This window comes from Ipomoea triloba, chromosome 6 (genome assembly GCF_003576645.1).
Source record: "Ipomoea triloba cultivar NCNSP0323 chromosome 6, ASM357664v1".
Lineage (NCBI taxonomy): Eukaryota > Viridiplantae > Streptophyta > Magnoliopsida > Solanales > Convolvulaceae > Ipomoea > Ipomoea triloba.
In genome coordinates, this window is record NC_044921.1 from 18,147,275 (window position 1) to 18,171,712 (window position 24,438).

A 24,438-nucleotide genomic window follows, 5' to 3' on the forward strand; every position below is an offset into this window, starting at 1 on the left:
GTTATCAATTTCGTTAACTAATTTGATAAAATTTATATTACGAACAACAATATTAATTCATTAGTTGTCATAATTTTTAAGATTTTATTCAAAAGTAATCAAATGAAATGCACGGGTAATTGACATTATCTGAAGTAAAAATATATAAAATTATCGTAAGAATGAAATCTCTATGTTTAATGACCATAATAAATTTAGATGTTAATAATAATTGGAATCAACAATCAATGACACAATGACCCATGTTTAGCTTCCAATGCACCATTTTTTATAAAATGAAGAATTGAAATGGTAAAACAAATAATTGGAATGAATAATTGAGGATTTATTCAAGTATAGTAACCACCATTTTTACCAAATTACATAAGCATCCGTAAATGAGGAAGATCAAGATTGCAAATTCTACAATTTATAGATGAGCATCCGTAGATTGCTAATTATTTTGCACAGTACAACTAAAAAGATGGATAGTTAGATAAGGTATTATCATTCAAAATCTTGTAATACAAAGTTACAATACAATGTTTTTCCAATAGAAATTACCAATCAAAGTAATGTGATTAAAATATATAATTATAGAAAACATTTGATTGTTCACTACAATCACTCTGAAAATNCCAATAAAATATTTCATTAATTGACTACAAAAGTTTAGGCAGGGAATGAAATAAGAGGATTTTACTTTTATATGTAGTATAGAATATAGATTACGATCTTTTTATATTTTAAATCAATTAGTAATATCATTTTTCTCGGAATAATGGTCAAATAAACCACTGAACTACACACAAAACTGCAATTAGGCCATCGAACTAAAAAAGAATGCAATTGAATTCCTGAACTATATAAACTCATGCAATTAAGTACAAATTGACATGTTTTTTTTTTAAAAAAAGTCCAAATTGACTTGTTTACCTACAATTGTGATGACATGGTGGTTACTAATTTTAAAATAAACTTTTTAAATAATTTTAATTAAAATAATTAAATAATAATAATAATAATAAAATTAAAAAAAAAAAAAACAGACGTCTCCGGCAGTTCTTGTATTTTTTTTTAATTATTAGTGCCGATTGTTATGTGTAAATTAATATCAGGCAACCTTATCTAGGAAAAATGAAAAGAATTACGTAGTAATATTTACCTAATTTTCGTTCCATTTTTAATTGATGATGTAGAATATTATTATTGAAATATTTTCATTTCATTTTTAATTTCAGTTCCTTTTTTAATTTATCTTTAATATTGTTTATAATATGCCTTTATTATTTATGATGTAGAATGTTTTCCTTTTTTAATTAAATTGCAATGATATGACCATTTCCTTTTTCATTTTAGTTAATTATGGATTTTTTTTTAAATTTACAGTCAATTATTAATATTCATTTCCTTTTATATATTCAATCAATTAGTAACATCAGATTCATTTTTAGTCAATTTTTTTTTTATTTTCAGTTAATTAGTCAATTAGAATAATAGATCCACTGGTATTTTTACCTAATTTCTGTTCTATTTTTAATTAATGATGTAGAATATTATTATTGAAATATTTTCATTCTATTTTTAATTTACCTTTACTATTGTTTAAAATTTAAAATATGCCTTTACTATTCTTATGTTTTTATATATAATATAGATTAATATTATGCTAATTATGACGTCCATGTATTATGAATAAGTATGGTAATTAAGGAGTATATATTATAATTAAAAAATAATGTATATTTTAATTTCATTTAATTATGGGCGTAATATGTGTATGTTTAATTTTCTTTAATTTTATCCGTAATATATATGTGTATGTTTAATTTTCTTTAATTATGTCCGTAATATGTGTACCATTAATTTCTTTAATTGATTAGATAAAATTACGGCAAGTATAAAAAACCGTTTAATAAAAGTATAATGTTTGAACTAATTTCTCAATGACCATAATTATTAAGATTTTATTCCAAAGTAACCATTAGCATAATTTTATATGTGTAATAATCTGTGAATTGAAATAATTTACATAATTGTATGGACGTAATAATATGTGAATTAACATAATAATACGTGAATTGAAATAATTATCATAATTTTGTTAATCTCCTCTAATTATGGATGTAATATGTGTGTTATCAATTTCGTTAACTAATTTGATAAAATTTATATTACGAACAACAATATTAATTCATTAGTTGTCATAATTTTTAAGATTTTATTCAAAAGTAATCAAATGAAATGCACGGGTAATTGACATTATCTGAAGTAAAAATATATAAAATTATCGTAAGAATGAAATCTCTATGTTTAATGACCATAATAAATTTAGATGTTAATAATAATTGGAATCAACAATCAATGACACAATGACCCATGTTTAGCTTCCAATGCACCATTTTTTATAAAATGAAGAATTGAAATGGTAAAACAAATAATTGGAATGAATAATTGAGGATTTATTCAAGTATAGTAACCACCATTTTTACCAAATTACATAAGCATCCGTAAATGAGGAAGATCAAGATTGCAAATTCTACAATTTATAGATGAGCATCCGTAGATTGCTAATTATTTTGCACAGTACAACTAAAAAGATGGATAGTTAGATAAGGTATTATCATTCAAAATCTTGTAATACAAAGTTACAATACAATGTTTTTCCAATAGAAATTACCAATCAAAGTAATGTGATTAAAATATATAATTATAGAAAACATTTGATTGTTCACTACAATCACTCTGAAAATTGTAATTTTACATACGTGATACGCCCATGGCAAAATTGGCCTAGCTACTTGAAACCTTATCAGCAAAAATCAAAGCATATTGAGCTGTTAAAATCAAACTAAATCACAGTACTACAAAATACTCTATGGAATGCAGACTACACCATAAGGATCTCCAACATGCAGAATGAATCAACTAAAAATTAAATCATACCGCATACCATAACAATTCTACGCGTGTTAAAGTTCGATCTTCGACTTCGTAGAATTATAGATTATAGATCTCTAACTAATAGTGAGAGCACAGATATTGGTACGTTGTGAGAGAAGAGTCATTTCTCATCATTATATAGTGGAGGATAAACATAATATGGAATATTTTTCAAAAGGAAAGTATAATTAATTTTAATTTTATGTAAATATAGATGATTGACATGTAAAAATTTTACTACAATATTATATAATTTTTTCATTCTAATATAGTTAATTACATGTCAATTATATAAATATATATAGATATATAGATATAGATATAGATTATCATATCACTAATCACCAATCACCAATTAATTAATTAATATCAATATCAATCTATATAAATATAAATATTAATATATAACAATATTACCATATCACTAATCACCAATCACCAATTAATTAATTAATTAATTAATATATATATATATATATATATATATATATATTAATTAATTAATATTAATATATAACAATATTACCATATCACTAATCACCGATCACCAATTAATTATTGTTTTTTAAAATAATCACCAATTAATTAATTAATATTAGTATATATTAATATATTATATATTAATATATTAATATTAAGAATAATGCCATATACCATATTATCAATTATCAATTATATATCACCAATCACCCATCACTCATTAATATTAACAATATTACCATATTATCATATTATCATTATCATATATTACCATAATAATATTATAGGATGGATAAATAATAAAATAATAAAATAATAAATAAATAAAATAAATTATTTTACCAAAATACCCCTAAGTTTTGGGGGGAAAATTTGGGAGGAGGAAATTGTTTTTATATATAGTATAGAGTATAGATTACCTCCTCATCCCATTAATTATACTACTCTACTATAAATACTCAATTACGATGATGAGGGAACCCAATTACGTGCAATACTGCTCTTCTACTATAAAGGCCATAGACCAGAAAGGAGAGCATCCACATCTACATCTCCATAGAACTGACCAACATGATCAGCATTCATCCTCTCTAAAAAAAATAAAATAAAAAAAATCACAAAATATTATAAACCCAAGAGCTCTCTCTATAAATGTATATGTACCAAAATTCATTGCAAAATAATGAATTTTGGATTTACATTGCCAAAAAAAATTGGTGATTTACACCTTATGATTTTCACATAAAAAGGATATGTTTCTATTCATTTTTCTCGCAATTCATTTATTTACTATTCATTTCTCTCATATTTGACTTTTAGTATTGGCTAGCTAGTAATTGCTCTAAAGTCGTAAAACCAACATATACTATTAGATATTTTGGATATCCTTGGATAAATCAAAAAACACTTTCAAAGCATGGATTAAGTTCATTTTTCTAAAAGTTTCTTATAAATCTTTTACTAAAGCAACATGATAACTATATAAGAACTTTTATAATATAATGAATGTGCAACAATTGAATTTGGTTGCTTAACAAATTTAATCTCAAAAGGTAAAAGTGAAAAGATATTGGTAAAAGTGTTCTTTTCACCAAAAAAAAAAAAAAAAGTGCTTAGGATTCGATTAGAACAAAGTCCGCTAAGATTAGAAAATAAGAAAATTGGGTCTGTTTATGAATTGAAAAATTTCTCCTGAAAAATTGGAGAACAGAAAACAGAAAACATGTTTACTAGCACATTTTTCTATTTATTCTATTTAAATTAAATATATTTTAAATATAAGGTCTAAAAATCACTCAAAATTAAACTTGTGTTAATTTTATAGCATTAATCTAAAATGTTAGTAAACAAGTTTTCTAAAAGAACATCAGAGAATGAAAAACTGAGAAATTAGAAAATAATTACAATGCAGTATCTATTCATAACTACTTTCTCAACCTATTAAAGCACAAGAGTTAATATTGACTCCACTGAAGCTCGAACTCACCACTTCCCGTATAAAGGGAAGGGTTTGATGCTACTAGACCACAAGGTCCTTGGCATTGAAATTACCCATCAACTCTTTTGGTAAAATATTAAATTAATTATATACCCACCATCATTCAATTTGGATAATATGTTTTTATGTTAAACATAAATGTGCTATCTAATTATCAATTTAGTCTTTTAGTTGAGATAAGGTCATTTTTAATTTGATATAGAGTTAATCTCATGCAAGAGGTCATGAATTTACACTTCTTCTCATTCGATAAAAAGAGACTGGACTACGTGTTACTTGAAACTTTTTTTTTTTTAAAGAAAAAAAAAACTATACACGTTTATTAGTTTAGACTAAATTATTAAAACATGCCCAACTTGGCAAGTTAGGCCTATATAATTAGCCCACTTTTTAAACGGGATGGGTTGCAAAAATCTCCAACCTTGCCTGGTTGGGCTCAACACGTTTAACTCATGGGAGTACTCGGGTTATATGGGTTAGCCTGCGTAATTCGCGGGATGCAAGCCAACCCATATGAAGATATATATGCATGACCAAATGAGAACATGCCCCTCTGATAAAAAGTGACTACTCTCATTCGCTTATCAAAATTTATCAATAATAATTAAAAAAAATTTAATTAAAAAATACGAATCAATTTTATAATTATTGCAAACTTTCAACTTTATAATATCTTAAAATGAACCTCGCCTTTTTTTCCCTAAGTTTTTACTTCTACTAACTCTCAACCGCTTATCATAAATCAGGTTAATCATCACTTTTACTTGATTTTAACATGTTCTCACATAAACATAAAATGAAATTAAAAATAGATAAAGAAAACAATATATTTAGTAGTTATTTTTATATATTATTTGAAACAAAGCAACTAATTTTTACTAAACATTTTATTTAATTTAAAGAACTAATATCATCTATGGGGTAAACTATTATGTGGACCACAGTCCACATCGTGCTCTATGAATCGTAACAAAAAGTACATTTTTAATGTACTAAAATTAAAGTACATTATTCGTGCATTAAAAAATGTAAATTATACAAAATAATTTACTTTCAGTATTCAAATAATGTATTTTTCACTAATACAAGGTACATTTTTAATATACTAAAAATATATTATTTGTATAATGGATGAGTTTAGATTATTATTTGATATTATGCTCCAAACAATAATGATTGTCTAGAATATGAATTAATACGACAATGGCGTTGTGTATAAATTGGCGACCAATTCTTCGTAAGTTGTAAGAATAACTTACGACCGAGTAGTCTAAAAATTGAGACGCGGGAAACATTATATTCCTTAGCTTGGTGGATGGAGCTAACTAGAGAGGCGGCAGAAAAGATGAGCAGCCGCTTTCTTGGAATAATCTTTGACGCGTTAAATTTATCGATCTATCCGGCCACCATTCTCTACCTATATATACACATCAACTTCGCTAACGTTTATTCCATCCTCAAAAATTAAACCATCCATCATCTAATTGTTATCGACCATCGATCAACGCAAACCAAAACCATGAGCAGCAGCAGCAACAGCCACCAATTCGATCACGATTATGGTAATTTATAACTGCATATATGTTGCCTATATATGATTTGCTTATTTTGTTTAATTTGCTTGCATCGTCTTTTTTAATTTGTTCATTCTATGCTAATAATGTTGTGCGTGCGTTTCGATGATGTCGCAGCAGCGAAAGGGCCGCACATGGTAGCGCCTCCTCCGCCTGCGGGGTATCCGACGGCGGCCGGCGACGCTCAAGTCCGGCGGCGCAAGCGTCATAACACCAAAAGCAGAGGTGATGGATTCTGGAAAGGGTGCTGTGCAGCATTGTGCTGCTGTTGGGTGTTAGATGTGTGCTGCTAATTCATTATTGGCCATCATTTATTATTAGGATTGTTTTCCAGCATATTATATGTATGTATGTAGTATAGGCTCATGTTTTTTAATGTAATGTACTAGTGGCTCTTTGCAGAATTCTTGTAACAATAAATAAATAATTCATCCATTTTATTTAAAATATGACTCATTGTTTTCAATTTACATTTAAAATCGTGTTCTAATCCAAAAATTAACTAACTTATTACGTTTTTTATTACTGCTAATACTATTTATACTTTCTGAAAGTGTTAAAGCACAAAATGTTAATAACGTTTTTTATTACTGCTAATACTATTTATACTTTCTGAAAGTGTTAAAGCACAAAATGTTAATACCTCCACTGAAACGGTATCTCATGATCTCTCATTCATGACATGCCTCTTGACCGATCATTGGCTACTATTTTAGTACTACAATTAAGTATTTTATTATGCTGAAAAAACAGCATACATCTTATTATAAATAGGAAGAAATACATCTTAAACGGTACAAATAAAAGTAGAGAGAGAAGATTTAATTTGCTTCTCAATGCTGCAACTGCGGCTGAGGCTGTTGGTTTTTATCCCGTCCCTCATTAGACGCTGCTGCTTCTCCAGCCCGTCGTTCCCCGGACCGATCAGACTCGCCGCTCTCTCTGCGCCGTTGTTTTTCAATGTTATGAGCGGCGGAGAAGAGCTCCACGGGCTCTGACTCGGCGATCTTGCCGCCTTCCAGTGGGTCCCCTCCTTTGTATCTCACTCTCAGGGCATCGTCCTCCGACAACCTTGCCTGAGCGGTGCCGTAGGTTATCTCTTCCTTGCTCTTCGCCATGTTCCGATCAGATTATTCTGCCTTTCTTCTTTGGCTAAATGGGATTTTATAAGACGGGGGTGACGAGTTCATACGTGGCATTGTCTGGGCTAAAGATGTGATACGTGTCACTTCGTTTGGAGACGTGGCAGTCCAGAAAACTCTCCAAAATGTTCCGACAGAAAGTATTCTAAAGCTTCTAATTAATGGTTTTCTTCTAATTAATGTTTTAATTTCCTAACTAAATTAATTCACAATAATGTTATCATTAACTCCCCAAATCTCTCTCAAATAATTACATTACCATTATTACTAGAATATGAGAAACATCCGGTGGGGAAAGTTCCATCCCTGATCCAACGGTCTGTCCCCTACTTTAGAGTCCATTTAAAAATCTAAAAAAAATAATTTCTAAAAAATAATATATTTTTTAAAAAATATTTTAATTTTTAGTATTTAACTGAATGTTAAAAAAAAATATTTTTCCGTTTGATTGAAAGTAACTTAATGTCAAAAATTATTTTTCTCTGTTTGATTGAAAGTAAATAAATTGTTTTTTTTTTGTTTGGTTCTCTTTTCTTGATAATAAACATATTATTTTTATAATAATAATAATAAGTAGTAGTAGTAGCAGCGGTGGTTGGGTAGTGTAGTGGTAATAATAATCCAGAAGTTAGCTTAATGAGAGAGAATGTAAAATAAATAATTTGAAAAATATATTCTGATTAAAATTTTATGAAGATATTTTTTATCAAATAAATTTTTTATGTTGACCAAAATGAATATTTTTCTTAGACTCTGTTTTCTTTAAATATCCAAACACAGTGAAATTTTGAGTTTTTTAAACCGACCCTTAATGCAGGACCATTCTACTTATTAGAGCACCGCCTCATTAATGAGCGATAGTTATAGAGGGTCAGCCCACTTATGAAAGAGAGCGTCACATTTATTAAAAGGTCCTTAGAGCATCCATAGTAGAAGATTATTCACGATTTTTTAGACTGACATTGTTACATGGAGGAAAGAGAGAGTAAGAGAGAGAGAGAAAGTAAAGTTGGTTCTGTTATTTGGGGTGTTTGTGCAGTAGAAAAGTAGGCTAAATGAAGGAGTTGTGCACGTTTCGTGCACAGTAGTCGCCCAGCAGGTTGGCAAAATTTTTTTAAATGTTTTTTTCAATCAGATTTGTTTTATATTTTTTTTCTCCCCTCCAATTTTTTCGTTCCTAATCACACTTACAAAAACTTCTCAAAAACCACAAAAAAAAACTCTACTAGTAAGGATGCTCTTATACTTATTATTGTGATAACTATTATACTTAGTAGCCAACTAGCCATTGTCCAATATAAAAGCTACGCTCCTATAATAGTATGGGGCATGCTTAATATTGTACTCAAAACTCTTAGCAATACAACTACTCATTTGCTTACTCTTTCGTAAACATAATATTATGGTAACTTTATTATGATCAGAATCTAATCATTACGACACGAAAGATAACAACACTATTTTTATATGCGTACTGTTTCGAATTTTGAATATTCTTGTTACAAACTTGAATTTTTTAAAATATAATTTATTAATAATTTAATTTAAAAGTGATTTGTTAAATTCCTCATACTTCATTAGAAAAACTTACACGAACTAACCATTTTAATTATTATTTTTAAGTAATTTAATTCTTTTTATGTCTATAAGATAACACCAAAATATTAATAAATATTTCTTGTAAAATTATTTCTGTCAAATATAAAAAAAAATATTTTTTTCATACTTTTAGTTGATAGGAAAGTATGAAAAAATTTCATTAAACAAATTTGTATAATTGATCATGTAATAAATTATTTGATTTGTTAAACAAAAATATTTAAATTTAATTTTTAAAAAAATATATATTAAATGAGTTTCAAGACAGGTTTTTGGAATGGGTTCTAAATATTTAAATATAAAATTTAACAATCCTATGAGAACTTAGGTCGCAAGGCGAGGATAACGTCCCAGAGAGTCCAGCCATTTTGAACTGGGAGAAGAAGAGGGTGTGAAGAAATCGATTGCAAAAGGGTTAATCTCTTTCTTCATTTCCTGCATTTTCATATACTCATCAACACCGTTTATCAGCTTGACTTTAATTTCTTTCCTCACTTCATATGAAGTTTCTCGTTTTCTCAAAATTTTGGAGATAAGGGAACTGTTTATTTGTCATTTTCTTCGCGAAATTGTTCAATTCATGGCTGTGCTGATAAAATCAGCACCTCCATTAACAAACCTATCGTCAGATCTCGCAAGAAAACCTTGTGAATTCTTGTCCGAAAGGCCTAAATTTTATGATTCATTGCTCCATAAGAAGAACCCTAATAGAGTATTAGCCATTGCCTATACCCGTGTGAGTAATGCTTCTGTGGTTCAGAGCGACATAGCTGTAAAAAATAGCGTTTTTCGCCTGCCTAGCTGGAGGTCTTCCGGTAATAATCAAAGAATCAGAGAACTTAAGCTACAGGATGCAGCTATCTATTTAGAGGATATGGTAGAGAAGGGTTATAAGCCTGATTTAACTCAGGCTACTGACCTGGTTTATGCTCTTTGCCAGCACAATAAGCTCGGGAAAGCGAGCAGAGTTATAGAAATGATGATTAGGTCTGGGAGTATACCGGATGCGCATTCTTTCACTCTCTTGGTGAATTTCTTGTGCAAGAAAGGAAATGTCAGCCACGCGATGCAATTAGTCGAAAAGATGGAGGAGAAAGGATACGCTGTGGATAATGTGACCTATAATTGTCTTCTAAGAGGGCTTTGTAAGCGGGGAAAGTTGACTTTGAGCCTTCAGTTTATAGATAGGTTGATGGAAAAAGGATTGGTCCCTGATTCGTATACTTATACGGTCTGGCTTCAAGCTACTTATATGGAGAAGGGGGTTGATGAGGCTATGGTTCTCTTGGAAAACATAGTTGCCAATGGTGGCAAACCTAGTCTGGCGAATTATAATGTTTTGTTGACAGGGCTGTGCAAGGAAGGAAGAGTCGATGAAGCTATTCAGTTCTTTAGAAAATTCCCGTCGAAAGGGTTTAGTCCTGATATTGTTAGCTACAATATTCTATTGGGCCCCTTGTGCTTTGAAGGGCGCTGGGAGGAGGCGTATCAGCTTCTTGCTGACATGGCTGGAGAAGATATTTCGCCAAATATATTAACCTATAATAATTTAATCGGTTCGCTTGCCCTTCACGGACGGATTAGTAATGCCCTTGATATCTTGGATGAAATGCTTTCGAGGAATAATGTCAAGCCAACTGCTGCCAGTTACAACCCAATAATTGCCCGCCTCTGTAAAGAACAGAAGGTGAGTGCCGTGTGCGAGTGTCTTAACAAGATGATTATTCAGCGGTGTGATCCTGATGAACGAACATATAATGCCTTTGCTGTTCTTTATGAGGAGGGGATGGGGCAAGAGGCCTTCAGAATTCTCGAATTTTTGAGGGTCAAACAGAACCGCCCCTTTCATGATTTCTACAGATCTGTGATTTCTAGTTTTTGTAGGAAGGGAAATACGTATCCAGCATTTCACCTTTTGTATGATCTGATAATGTCCGGATTTACTCCAAACTCGAACATCTATTCATCCCTGATCAGAGGGTTGTGCGCCGAGGGAATGCTGGATACTGCCATCGAGATAATCAATATTCTGGAGGCGAACTACTATAGGCTAGATGTTAAGAACTTCAACGCTCTAATACTTGGGCTATGCAAGTCTCAAAGAACAGATTTGTCATTGGCAATTTACGAGGAGATGATCGAGAAAGGCTATATGCCTAATGAGATAACGTATATCATTATAGTTGAAGGGCTTGCCCATGAAGAAGAACTGGAGCTGGCAGGTTTAGTTTTGAAAGAGTTGCGTATGAGAGAAGCGATCAGTATGACTACAATGCAGCGGTTTCTCATGCAGTATGATCTCGAGGGCTTATCAACATAGCAAAGGTATATAGTCAACTTTGCGATTCTTTGTGCTTATGGACTATGGTGATCTTGTTGAAAAATATTGCTGTAAAAACACTTCTTTTTATCACAAACACAATCAGTTTTCTCTCTGGCTATTTGACATGTTAGAACTTAGAAGGGTCCTCTTAATTTGTTTTTGGTAGGTTATAAAGTCTATTTAATTTTTCATTGGTTGTTTAACTACCTTAATAGTTGGTACTCCAATGTCTGGCCACATGAAACCACAAGACTAAGGTTTAACAAACATAAACCACTTTCTATCACAGTTTCTAAACAAACCAGTGACAGTCATAACCAAAACACACCACATTCCCACCAATAGCATATGAACAACCAAAATTTAGAGATTGTTCCTGCTATAAATACCCAATGAATCTTTTACCATTTCCCATCACCTCCAACAAGAACTCAAAGAACAGCCTTGGAATTCATACCTAGTAGTACAGTACAGCCATGGCCAGGAGCATTTTCACCTGCTGTGTTTTCATTCTTGCTCTCATCTCTGTCACCAACACTGTCAAATGTTTCGCAGCTCGGAATCTCTTGCAGGCCAACAATAATCCTGTTGTGCCTGGAATTCCCACTATCCCTGGAATGCCAACATTCCCAATCACGGGAATTCCTACTATCCCTGGAATGCCAGCCATCCCTACCGTTCAGGCCAACAATCCTGCTGTGCCTGGAATTCCTACTATCCCGGGAATGCCAACCATTCCAAGGGCAGCCGCTTCGCCAATGCCTTCTATTCCTACCCAGCCAACATTTCCCACCATTCCTGGGATTCCCAAATTTGCCATGCCTCCTATGCCCTCTTTCCCTTCTTCTTTCCCCAAAATCCCTTTCCCTTTCTTCTCTCCACCACCTTCCAAGAACTAATTATCATCTGATATATATGTATACTTGATGGAGATTTAGATTGCTTTTGGTTGTGATCTTGCTTATGTTTGGAGTGATTTAGTCATTCAGTTTCATTGTTTGTCAATTTCTTCAAAATTTATGAGCCGTCATGTGTGCTCGACTGCTCGGTCATACCCATGTAATATAACATACAGTGTGTATTTTTACATTTGATACTCTTTTCATTGTATACTTTTCTTCTTTCCTTGTTTATGGCTATTGATCTTTGGTTGACATAGCAAACCCTTTTGTCCTTTACAAATTACACTATTGTCACAAGTTAATCATAGAATGCCGCAGAACATATAATAAACAAGTAAGAGCCATCAGATTCGAGGTAATAAGTTTCAAATAGAAGAAGCTACTATATTTAACACTTTGAAAAATGGTAATTACCAAATGTGTTACTACTCATCCAGTTGAGATATAAATCATATAATCATTCATCACCTCAATACCTTCAACCAAACATCAAGGCGTTCAACTTACGATTTCAACATACAACAAAAAGTTAATTTCTGTATAGATTGGATGACAACACATCATGATTATCCTCGTTCAAACTCTTTAAGAGATCATCATAGGGTTTAGACCCAACTCTTTTTTATGATGTTATGAGCATCATTACACCCATATTTCTTTAGTATTTATTTGCCTTTACAATCCATCTCATATCCATTTTGTAAATAGCAATTGTGTTGTATTCTCAAAATTTTTTAATACTTTGAAAAATGGTTATTACCAAATGTATTACCATTTACTACTTATCCAGTTGAGATATCACCATTCATCACCTCAATCTCTTAAACCAAACATTTGAGTATTTCAACATACACTAGAAAGTTAATTTTTGTGCAGATTGGATGACAACACATCATGATTATTCTCATTCAAACTTACAAATCTTTAAAACATTATTAGAGGGTTTAGGTCCAACTCCTTTTGCCGATGTTATGGGCATAACTAATCCCAAATTTCCTTAGTATTCACTTTTACACATTGAACATGCCCTTACAATCAATGTTTAGTTGTCAAATTAGGACACACGGTAGCATACTTTTTTCTTCTTCGATTTTCAACTCGACAAACTTAAATGCATTACCTTTTCATTTTTAGAAGGAATCGCAATATAACAACTAAACTCATAACACATTTGAAAAGGTGTTTACATTCTTAGCATTTGGAGTGATTTCGATCACTACTTTAAAAGTTATAGTTCGACTAAATTCTCACTGAATATAAATTATCCATTTGAAGTTTATTATGTATATATATGCAAATATCATTAATGATCATTTATGATCATCATCTTAAACTCATAGTAACTTTTTAAGCACATACAAATTTCACTTCCACCACTTTAAATGCTACAATTTCAAGCAAATATGAACCCTTAGTCCATACAGCTGGGCTTTCTTTGGCTGATTGGCCCAGTCTCACCACCCATACTCAGAACTCTGGTTAGGATAACGTCGGAGAGGGAACGCCAATTTCTGTTTTGAGCTTTGAAAAGAAGAAAGTGAGGAAGACACGGTATGCTTAAATCAGTGGTTGCAAAACAGTTACTGTATTTTTGTTTCATGTTCCCTTTACCCTCTTTCTTGATTTCCTGCTTCTTTATGAAGTTTCTGGTTTTGTCAGAATTTATGTGATAAGGAATTGTTTGTTTGTTTGCCATTTTCTTCACGGAATCATTCAATTCATGGCCGTGGTTATCGTTTCAGCACCTCCGTTAACAAACCCATCACCAGAATTCTCAAGAAACCCTTGTGAATTCTTGCCCAAAAGGCCTAAACTTTATCATTCCTTGCTGCGAAAGAAGAGGCTTTCTAGAGTATTAGCCGTTGCCCAGACCCGTATTGCTAATTCTTCTAAGAAGCAGAGCGGATTAGCGGTGAAGGGTGGGATTATTGTTCTTCCTAATTGGAATTACCAAAGAACCAAAGAACATAAGCTATTTGATGCAGTTATCTATTTAGAGAATATGGCAAAGAAGGGTTATAAGCCTGATTTGAGGCAAGCTACTGACCTGGTTTGTGCTCTTTGCCAACGAAATAAGCCCGGAAAAGCGAGTAGAGTTATAGAAGTGATGGGTAGGTCTGGGAGTATTCCAGATGCTAGGGCTTACACTTTCTTGGTGAATGTTTTGTGCAAGAAAGGAAGTGTTGGGCATGCTATGCAATTAGTTGAAAAAATGGAGGAGTATGGGTACACCGCGGATAATGTGACCTATAATTGTCTCCTAAGAGGGCTTTGTAAGCGAGGGAAGTTAACTCTTAGCCTCCAGTTTATCGATAGGTTGATGCAAAAAGGGCTTGTCCCGGATTCATATACTTATACGGTCTTGCTTCAAGCTACTTATATCGAGAGGGGGGTTGATGAGGCTATGGTTCTCTTGGAAAACATAGTTGCCAATGGCGACAAGCCTACTTTGGAAAATTACAATGTTGTGTTGACGGGGCTGTGTAAGGAGGGAAGGGTTGACGAAGCTATAGATTTCTTTAGGGAATTCCCGGTGAAAGGGTTTAGTCCTGACGTTGTTAGCTACAATATTGTGTTGAGTCCCTTGTGCTTTGAAGGGCGTTGGGAGGAGGCATATCGGCTTCTTGCTGACATGTCTAGAGAGGGTATTTCCCCGGATGTATTAACCTACAATATTTTAATTGGTTCGCGTGCTCTTCATGGCCAAGTTAGTAATGCGCTTGATATCTTGGATGAAATGTGTTCGAGGAATAAGTTGAAGCCAACTGCTGCCAGTTATAACCCGATAATTGCCCGTCTCTGTAAAGAAAAGAAGATGAATGCCGTGAGGGAGTGTCTTAACAAGATGATTATCCAGCGGTGTGACCCTGATGATGGAACGTATAGCGCCATTTCTGTTCTTTACGAGGAGGGGATGGGGCAAGAGGCTTTCAGAATTTTCGAGATTTTGAGGGTCAAACAGAGTCGACCCTTCAACGATTTCTATGGAACCGCGATTTCTAGGTTTTGCAGGAAGGGAAATATGTATCCAGCATTCCAGCTTTTGTACGATCTCACAATGTCCGGATTTACTCCCAACGCAAGCACGTATTCATCCCTGATCAGAGGGTTGTGCGCGGAGGGAATGCTGGGCGCTGCCATCGAGATGCTTAGGATTCTCGAGGCGAACTGTTATAGGCTAGACATTATGAACTTCAACACTCTAATCCTCGGGCTATGCAAATGTGGAAGAACGGATTTGTCACTAGCAATTTACGAGGAGATGGTCGAGAAAGGCTATAAGCCAAACGAGAAAACATATACCATTATAGTCGAAGGGCTCGCCCACGAAGAGGAACTGGAGCTGGCGGGTTTAGTCTTGAAAGAGTTGCATATGAGAGAAGTGATTACTACAATTACATTCCAGCGGTTTTACATGCAGTACGACCTCGAGGGCTTGTCGACATAGCCAAGATAATCGTCGACTTTGCACATATATGATACAGAACTGACTTGCCAGTTGCCACATTATCGGTTATTTTGTGTATATGTTTATCTCGTTTTCTGATGTGGCCGATCGAGTTGAAAATTACTGCCATAAAAATGGTTCCTTTATCAGAAATACTATCTTCAATGGCATGGATATGATAAGAAACAACAAAGTACTGTGTATGTATTCTCCCAGTAGTGGTTTTGGTTTTGCTTGAGAAATTGGTAGCAGCTGAGGTGAAAGATTGTAGTGTTAGTTTATTCCTTCCCTTGTGCAGATGTGTATTTTATGAAGTCCCTTTTTTTCATCCTCATATTACTGGCTGAAAGATTGTATTTTAAATTTACTAAAGAAAACTATTATAATTGTAATCTTTTTTTAACGGGGTAATAAAACTTTTACCTTGACAAATGTATGATACGTTATTTGGTTCGGTAGTTAAACGCTGCTGTTAATCGCGTTTGGGGTTTGACGTTTTGGTATGTAATCCTAATTGACCGGTTAAGAAAATGGAAGGAAACTATGGAACAATTTTGTGTGGACAAAAATGTGAAATAAGGGGAATATGTTTTAATTTAAAATTTCAAATTTGGAGTTTTGACCCAATGTTTTTTTTTTTTTTTAAATTGAACTCGAAACTAGTTTTTGAATTTTCTATTAATTTTGAAACAGTCTAAAACCGTTCCGAAAGCTTTTTATTTATTGGGAGGTCATGTTCGAGCCTCAATGGGGGCAATATTGACTCGTTAGCTTCAATAAGTTGAGAAAGTACATATGGACAAATACTACATGTAACATGGTTAATAGTATTCCAAAAAAAAAATGCTACCCACCCGTTCAATCTTTCTATTCTTAAATGACATTTTCTAATTGGACAATTAACTTTCTTTTTAACGAATAAAGGGTCATCTAATTTATAGACACCCAATAATTATAAATCACATCATGGAAAGAAATATTAAGAGAAAATTTTGGAAGGAAAAATAGCCTTGTCTAGGAAAGTTACAGTTATGCCGTTTGACCACAAAATTCTTTGACAATAAATTATTTTGTGGACCCAGATCTATTGTACAAGGTGGACTTATGTTCAAAATACACTATTTACATACTGAATGTTCACAATTTATATATTCAATGTTCGCAATTAAATGTTTACAATTTATCAATTGAATATTCACAATTTGAATTGTAAGCATTCAGTAGGTAAATTGTGACCCGAGTCCGTGATATAACTAACTAGTAAGTACTTATTTATTTTTTTTTTTATTTTTTTTTTATATTGGTGGGGCTGAGTACATTTGCGCTTTCAACTTTCAAGGGTCGAAGAAACTGAGATAAGTTGAGGAGTTGAGGTGAGGATTAGCGATAGCGTGGGAGAGAATACAATACAGCCAATCGTCTTCTGATTTCTCAACTTGGAGAAGAAAGTAAAGGGGAGTAGTGGGGAAGACACAGCAAACCCAAATCACTGATTGCAAACACACTTCTTGTATGTTCCCCCTTAGCTCCATTTCTGTTTCATCTTCATTTCCTGTTTCTTTTAAGCTTCATATATATATCCTCAACCACCTCTCTTCACCACACCCATTTCTGGGTTTTCTTTCCTCACTTCACATGGAGTTTCTGTTCTTTTCCACCTCTAGGAGATAAGCAATTGTTTTTCTGTCATTTTCTTCCCCAAACATTTCAATTCATGTCTGTACTTATAAATTCAGCAACTCCTTTAAGAACCCCACCATCAGATCTCGCAAGAATACCCTGTGAATTCTTGCCAGAAAGGCCAAAACTTTATGCTCCCTTGCTGCATAAGAAGAGGTTTTATAGAGCATTAGCCATTGCCCATACTGGAATTAATAATTTTTCTAACCACCAGACTGACTTATTAGCTGTGAAAGATGGTGTTTTTGTTCTTCCAAACTGGAAGAAGTCTCCCAGTAATGACAAAAGAATCGTGGATCATAAGCTAAATGATGCAGTTATCTATTTAGACGATATGGTAAACAAGGGTTATAAGCCTAATTTAACCCAAGCCACTTACCTAGTTTATGCTCTTTGTCACCACAATAAGCTCAATAAAGCCACCAAGGTTATGGAATTGATGGTTAGGTCTGGGAGTATGCCAGAGGCATCTTCCTACACTTTCTTGGTCAATTTCTTGTGCAAGAAAGGGAATATGGGACACGCGATGCAATTAATCGAAAAGATGGAGGAGTATGGGTACACGACCGATACTGTCACTTATAACACTCTTATACGAGGGCTTTGCAAGCGGGGATGCTTGTCCGTGAGCCTCAAGTTTGTAGATAGGTTGATGCGAAAAGGGTTTGTGCCCGATGCTTATACGCATTCGATTATGCTTCAAGCTACTTATAAGGATAACGGGGTTGATGAGGCTATGGTGTTATTGGAAAACATTGTTGCCAAGGGCGGGGAGCCTAATGTGGTTTGTTACAATGTTTTGTTGACGGGGTTGTGCAAGGAAAGGCGAGTTGATGAGGCTATTCGGTTCTTTAGGAAATGGGGGTCGTTAGGGATTAGTCCCACCGTTGTTAGCTATAATTTGATATTGAGGAGCTTGTGCTATGATGGACGATGGGAGGAGGCTAACCAGCTTCTTGCTGATATGGATAGAGACGATGTTACACCGACTACAATAACGTACAATGTTCTGATTAATTCGCTTGCATATCATGGCCGGGTTAGTGATGCCCTTGATATGTTGAGGGAAATGGATTCAGGGGTACATTTTAAGCCAACCACTGACAGTTACAACCCAATAATCGCCCACTTTTGTAAAGAAAAGAAGGTGGATTCTGTTATCAATTGTCTTAACGAGATGATGGATAAGCAGTGTGATCCTAACGATGGAACATATAGTGCCATTGCTATTCTTTGCGAGGAGGAGGGAATGGTGCACGAGGCTTTCAAGATTCTCGAGAAATTGAGGGTAACTAAGAAGCACCCTATCAACGATTTCTACAGAAATGTGGTTTCTGCTTTTTGTAGGATGAGAAACACCTACGAAGCGTTCCTGCTTTTGCACGATATGACAACGTCTGGATTTAGTCCCGACTCGTTCACCTATTCGTCCCTGATCAGAGGACTGTGCAGGGAGGGAATGCACGATGCTGCCCTCGAGATCATCAGGGTTCTGGATGCAAACTGTTACGGTCCAGATGTTAACCTCTTGAACTCTCTAGTACTCGGGCTATGCACATCGGGGAGAACAGATTTGGCGCTGGGGATTTACGAGGAGATGGTGGAGAAAGGGTACAGGCCGAAGGAGACAACTTACACCTTCATAGTTGAAGGGCTGATTCGCGAGGAAGAAAGGGGGCTGGCGGCTTTAGTTTTGAAAGAGTTGCATATGATAAAAGTGATAGGTAAAATTACGTTGGGGCGGCTTGTGACGCAGTATGACATTGTGGGATTATCAACATTGCAAAAAGCAGATGAGTTTGCATGAAACAGAAGAGAGATGCCACAATCTTGGTGGTTATGTTGATATTGTTGTAGTTGAAAATTACTGTGAAATGAGGTTTACCAAAAGTGCAGGGATTTTTAGTGTAATTTTAGTCTGTACTGTTAGAAATTGAGATTGGAGGGGTTCCCTTAGAATCCGTTTGAAAGTTCAAAAGAAATTCGGAAAATGACTTTGGAAAGTCATTTTTTTGAATTTGACACAAAATGAAGTTAATACAAAATATTCATTTTAGTTTAAAGCAAAAAAGTCTTTTTTTTTTGACGGAAAATGTCTTCAAAATTTTTACTCAGAAGATAGGCAGTTTTGCGGAACAGAGGCAGTTTCATTCGTCTGAAACTGCAATTGTGTTGAACAGATAGTGCAGTTGTGTTAAAATGATACTGCAGTTGTGTTGAACGAATGAACGACCATGGTCCATAGTATAATTTGCCCGGTCTGTCACCTGCCGTATTACTATTTGAGGTAGACCAATTAAAGTTCTTGGACAAGTTAGGCTAGCCCTTTTCTTAAAAAAAAAAAAAAGTAAAAGTTGTTTTTGTTTTTGTTTTTGTTTTTTTGTTTTTTTTTTTTCAATTTCAGAATACGTTTTCTTAAAAATTGTAAACTTGGATTTGTCATTTTAAGAAAAAAAAATAAAAAAATAATAAAAATAATTATTTATACATTTAATCCACATAACTATCATTTGTTTGTTGCATCATTAGTAACCTCTTGAATAAGTTGGTTCTTGATGAAACTTTTTTCATTTAGGTTAATTATATTATTCCTCATACTTAAATGGTTTATTTGACACTTCTTCTTTCATAAAATTTTAATACATAAGTATTGTTATTTATCAATAAAAATATTTTTAAAAGGCAAATTACACTTTTAATTCCTTAGTTGTTGATCATCATGCAATTTAGTCTCTCAATTTCAATTTTAATTTATGTGGTTCTCAATTGTTTACTGTATTTCAAAGATTTTAATTCATTAATTTGTAAATATAATCCGTTTAGTCCCCTCGTCCAAATTTTTTTTTTTAAATAGAAGGACTTTATTATATTTACAGCTTGATAAACTAGATTTTAAACATGATCAAGAATTGAAAGGACTACATTAACTGAAATTGAAAATGATGGTCTAAATTGCATAACTCAACAATTAAGGAACCTAAAAATGCAAGTACCCCTTTAAAAACATTGTTGTTTTACTATATATAAAACTAAAAATATGAATATATGATTTAATTTTAAAGGAAATAAAATATGATACGGAGTAATTATTAACCAATAAAAATGTGAGTCAAACTTATTTATCATCATCAAGCCATTCCATCTCTTAGGTATTAAGGAGTTACTGCTTATATTTGTTTTCGACTTTTGCGGGTTGATAGATTTATAAACTTGCCACAACCAATCGGCGGCCGGCCACCTCTGGCCATGGCGCCCTAGCGAGCATAGTGCGCCCCATGGTGTGAAGACGACGCCTTGCCAGAGGGGGCGTAGTATTAAAGGTGTACATGTGTGTGTGGCTAGGGTAGTGAAGACATGCTGATGCAAACATAGGGATGGCATGGACAGTTGGTGGTGGTCATGAAGGGTGAAGCATCTCCGTCCACTTACTTGGTTACTAACACGAATACACAAACACATCACGACATGTGTTACTAACATAAATACACAGAATGGTTGCCTAGAATACACAGAACGGTTGCCTAGAATACACAGAATTATTGCCTGGAATACACAGAATATTAACATAAATACAGAGACCGGGCGAAACGGGAAACATGATTTCCAAAAAAAACGGACGGTTAGTTTACAATGCTCAAAATGACGTCGTTTACGTACGTGGTGCACAGTATAATTTGCCCTATTGTCTATTTTGGGCCGCCATTTTGGGTTGGGCCTAGCGCCTCAGATAATAAAGTTACTACTTTCCTATCCCCGCTCTCAATAAAACCATCAATTCCAAATTGGTGGTTATAGGTTTGAATCCCAGTTAGAGGGACTTAAATTTTTTGGGTTGAAAATCTTTAAGAAAGTATAGAAGAGATACTACCTTATAAAGAATCCGAGTATTTTCAAAAAAAAAAAAAAGGTAGGCTAATAGGAATTAAATGGTTGGCCCAAATACAGTTGTGCATTCAAGGGCCCAATCTTATCACCCTTACTGAGATAACTTCCGGAGTTGCAGTCACAAGATGATGATAACGCCCGACGGCCCGAGATACCGCTACATCCAATCCTTTTCTGAACTTCCAGAAGAAGAAAGAAGAAAGTAAACAAGGGTCACTCTACTGTATGTTCCTCCTTAGCTCCATTTCCCTTTAATCTCTTTCTTGATTTCCTGCATTTTTAATCTTTAAATGCTCAACCACTTTTTTTCATAACTTCATATGAAGTTTCTTGTCCTGTCAAAATTCTGGATATAAGGAATTCTTTATTCGTTGTTTTTTATTCCCGAAACTGTTCAATTCATGACTATGCTTATAAATTCATCGCCTCCATTAACAAACCCATCTTCGGATCTCGCAAGAAAACCCTGCGAATTCTTGCCCGAAAGGCCCAAACTTTATGACTCATTCCTGCATAAGAAGAGGTTTTGTAGAGTATTAGCCGTTGCCCATACCCGTTCTAGTAATTCTTGTTGGAAACAGAGCGAATTAGCCGTGAAAGATGGCATTTTTGTTCTGCCTAACTGGAATGTTGCCAGTAATGATAGAACAGCCAGAGAACTTAAGCTACATGATGCAATTCTGTATTTAGAGTATATGGTAGAGAAAGGTTATAAGCCTGATTTAACCCAAGCTACCAATCTGGTTTATGCCCTTTGCCAACACGATAAGGCCGGAAAAGCCACCCGAGTTATGCTAACAATTGTTAGGTCTGGGAGTACGCCAATGGCGTCTTCGTGTGCTTTCTTGGTTAAGTACTTGTGCAAGGTTGGGAGTGTTCGTCGTGCCATTTATCTCGTTGAGAAGATGGAGGAGTATGGGTACGTTGTGAATACGAAGACGTATAATATTCTTATAAGAGGGCTTTATAAGCAAGGGTGCTTGAATTTGAGCCTAGGGTTTATTGATAGATTGATGCAGAAAGGGCTGGTCCCTGATGCGTATACTTATTCTATAATGCTTGAAGTTATCTCGAGGGAGAGGGGGGTTGATGAGGCTATGGTGCTCTTGGAGGTCATAGCGGCCAAGGGTGGGAAACCTAATTTGGTTTGTTACAATGTCGTGTTGATTGGGTTGTGCAAGGAGAGAAGAGTAGACGAAGCTGTTCAGTTGTTTAGGAAATTGCCATCGATTCGGATTTATCCCAACGTTGCTAGCTACAATGTACTATTGAGGAGCTTGGGCTCGGAAGGGCGTTGGGAGGAGGCAAATCGGCTTCTTGCTGACATGGACCGAGAAGGCATTTTGCCAACTACTGCAACCTACAATATTCTAATTGATTCGCTCGCTAGTCATGGCCGAATTCGTAGTGCCATTGATATCTTGGAAGAAATGCATTCGGGGGTTACGCTCAGGGCAACAGCCGACAGTTACAACCCGATAATCACCCACCTTTGTAAAGAAAAAAAGGTGCCCGATGTGATAAACTATCTCAACCAGATGATCGATCAGCAGTGTGATCCTAATCCCGGAACGTATAACGCCATCGCTGTTCTTTGCGAGGAAGGAATGGTGCACGAGGCCTTCAAAATCCTCGAACGCTTGAGGGCCATAAAGGGGCACCCGGTTAACGATTTCTACAGAAATGTGATCTCTATTCTATGTAGGATGGGGAATACCTATCCCGCATTTCAGCTTCTGTGCGATATCACAGCATCCGTATTTACTCCCGACAAGTTCACCTATTCATACCTAATCAAAGGCTTGTGCAAGGAGAGAATGCAGAACGCTGCCATCGAGATAGTTAGGATTCTCGAGGCAAACTGTTACAGGCCAAACGCCAAGAACTTCGGTGCTCTAGTGATTGGATTATGCAAAGGTGGGAGAACGGATTTGGCGTTGTCGGTTTACGAAGAGATGATCGAGAAAGGGTATATGCCGGACGAGAAAACATATAGCATTATAGTTGAAGGTCTTGTGTATGAAGAAGAAAAGGAGCTGGCAGGTTTGGTTTTGAAAGAGTTGCATATGCAGAAAGTGATCAGTACAGATATGATGCAGTGGCTTGCCTTGCAGTATGAGCTTGAGGAGGGCCTATCAGTATAGCAAAGGTTGTACATGAAACATATGACCTGCAACATTGATTGTAACTAATATTTTGAGCATATGTTTGTGTTTTTTGTTTTTTTGTTTTTTTTTGAAGTATTCTTCATGTGGTTCTGTAACATGAAAATTTCATGGAATTGTATTCATCATGTAGTAACACTAAGCTTAATTTGTTAGTTGAAATACACATTTATTATTTATATATACGACTATCAGCTAAAAAGTTCGGTTAATCGGTTAACCGAAAAAAATTTCGGTTCGGTTATTCAGTAACACAAATTTCGGTTTGGTTAACGGTTAAAGGTTTTAAAATTTCAGTTAATTCGATTTGGTTAAAACAGTTCGGTTAACCGAATGCACACCCTTACTTGTTGATGCCAATAAGTTGAAAATGAAAAAGTTAATTTAATACTTTCAACAAAACATCTAACACAATCAACAACTGTAATGTAAGCTGAGAAACATGTAAAATTGTTTGTTCAATATTATATAATTTATATGAAATATATCTTAACCAAAAAAGCAGCAACAGACAACCACAAGGCTTGGTTTAACAAACAGATAGACCACCTTCCCATCTTCCATTACAGTTTCTAAACAAACCGGTGAGAGTCATAACCAAAACCCACCACATTCCCACCAATAACATTAAACAACCCAAATTTAGAGTTTGTTCAACCTATAAATACCCAATCAATCTCTCACCATTTTCCATCACCACCAAACACAACTCAAAGAACATCCTTGGAATTCAATTCATACCTAGTACAGCACAGCCATGGCCAGAAGCATTTTCACCTGCAGCTGCATTTTCATTCTTGCTCTCATCTCTGTCACCAAT

General features: G+C 34.3%; 6 protein-coding genes and 1 long non-coding RNA gene across 7 annotated transcripts; 6 read left to right on the forward strand and 1 right to left on the reverse strand.

Moving 5' to 3' along the window:
* The first annotated feature begins 6,340 nt into the window (after positions 1-6,340).
* LOC116023219 lies at positions 6,341-6,940 on the forward strand. The gene is made up of 2 exons (XR_004099386.1): positions 6,341-6,462; positions 6,592-6,940. It is a non-coding gene; the product is annotated as an uncharacterized LOC116023219 (long non-coding RNA).
* A 265-nt stretch (positions 6,941-7,205) lies between these two features.
* On the reverse strand, positions 7,206-7,608 carry LOC116023791. The gene has a single exon (XM_031264806.1). The coding sequence runs from the start codon at positions 7,590-7,592 to the stop codon at positions 7,308-7,310; it is 285 nt and encodes a 94-aa protein (XP_031120666.1). The 5' UTR covers positions 7,593-7,608; the 3' UTR covers positions 7,206-7,307.
* Positions 7,609-9,556: 1,948 nt separating this feature from the next.
* On the forward strand, positions 9,557-11,656 carry LOC116022693 (pentatricopeptide repeat-containing protein At1g79080, chloroplastic-like). Its single transcript, XM_031263522.1, has one exon. The coding sequence runs from the start codon at positions 9,796-9,798 to the stop codon at positions 11,533-11,535; it is 1,740 nt and encodes a 579-aa protein (XP_031119382.1). The 5' UTR covers positions 9,557-9,795; the 3' UTR covers positions 11,536-11,656.
* A 358-nt stretch (positions 11,657-12,014) lies between these two features.
* On the forward strand, positions 12,015-12,437 carry LOC116023595 (ESX-1 secretion-associated protein EspE-like). Its single transcript, XM_031264598.1, has one exon. It carries the CDS (start codon positions 12,015-12,017, stop codon positions 12,435-12,437), a length of 423 nt encoding a protein of 140 aa, XP_031120458.1.
* A 1,428-nt stretch (positions 12,438-13,865) lies between these two features.
* LOC116023197 (pentatricopeptide repeat-containing protein At1g79080, chloroplastic-like) lies at positions 13,866-16,324 on the forward strand. Its single transcript, XM_031264183.1, has one exon. It carries the CDS (start codon positions 14,161-14,163, stop codon positions 15,886-15,888), a length of 1,728 nt encoding a protein of 575 aa, XP_031120043.1. The 5' UTR covers positions 13,866-14,160; the 3' UTR covers positions 15,889-16,324.
* Positions 16,325-17,242: 918 nt separating this feature from the next.
* Positions 17,243-19,524, forward strand: LOC116021795 (pentatricopeptide repeat-containing protein At1g79080, chloroplastic-like). The gene has a single exon (XM_031262273.1). The coding sequence runs from the start codon at positions 17,603-17,605 to the stop codon at positions 19,373-19,375; it is 1,773 nt and encodes a 590-aa protein (XP_031118133.1). The 5' UTR covers positions 17,243-17,602; the 3' UTR covers positions 19,376-19,524.
* Positions 19,525-21,584: 2,060 nt separating this feature from the next.
* Positions 21,585-23,797, forward strand: LOC116021712 (pentatricopeptide repeat-containing protein At1g79080, chloroplastic-like). The gene has a single exon (XM_031262177.1). It carries the CDS (start codon positions 21,855-21,857, stop codon positions 23,595-23,597), a length of 1,743 nt encoding a protein of 580 aa, XP_031118037.1. The 5' UTR covers positions 21,585-21,854; the 3' UTR covers positions 23,598-23,797.
* The last annotated feature ends 641 nt before the right edge of the window (positions 23,798-24,438 follow it).

Bases quoted from the DNA above. Each gene is read 5' to 3' on its own strand.
- LOC116022693 (XM_031263522.1), top strand. From the start codon at position 9,796: ATGGCTGTGCTGATAAAATCAGCACCTCCATTAACAAACCTATCGTCA.
- LOC116021712 (XM_031262177.1), top strand. From the start codon at position 21,855: ATGACTATGCTTATAAATTCATCGCCTCCATTAACAAACCCATCTTCG.
- LOC116023595 (XM_031264598.1), top strand. From the start codon at position 12,015: ATGGCCAGGAGCATTTTCACCTGCTGTGTTTTCATTCTTGCTCTCATC.
- LOC116023791 (XM_031264806.1), bottom strand. From the start codon at position 7,592: ATGGCGAAGAGCAAGGAAGAGATAACCTACGGCACCGCTCAGGCAAGG.
- LOC116023197 (XM_031264183.1), top strand. From the start codon at position 14,161: ATGGCCGTGGTTATCGTTTCAGCACCTCCGTTAACAAACCCATCACCA.
- LOC116021795 (XM_031262273.1), top strand. From the start codon at position 17,603: ATGTCTGTACTTATAAATTCAGCAACTCCTTTAAGAACCCCACCATCA.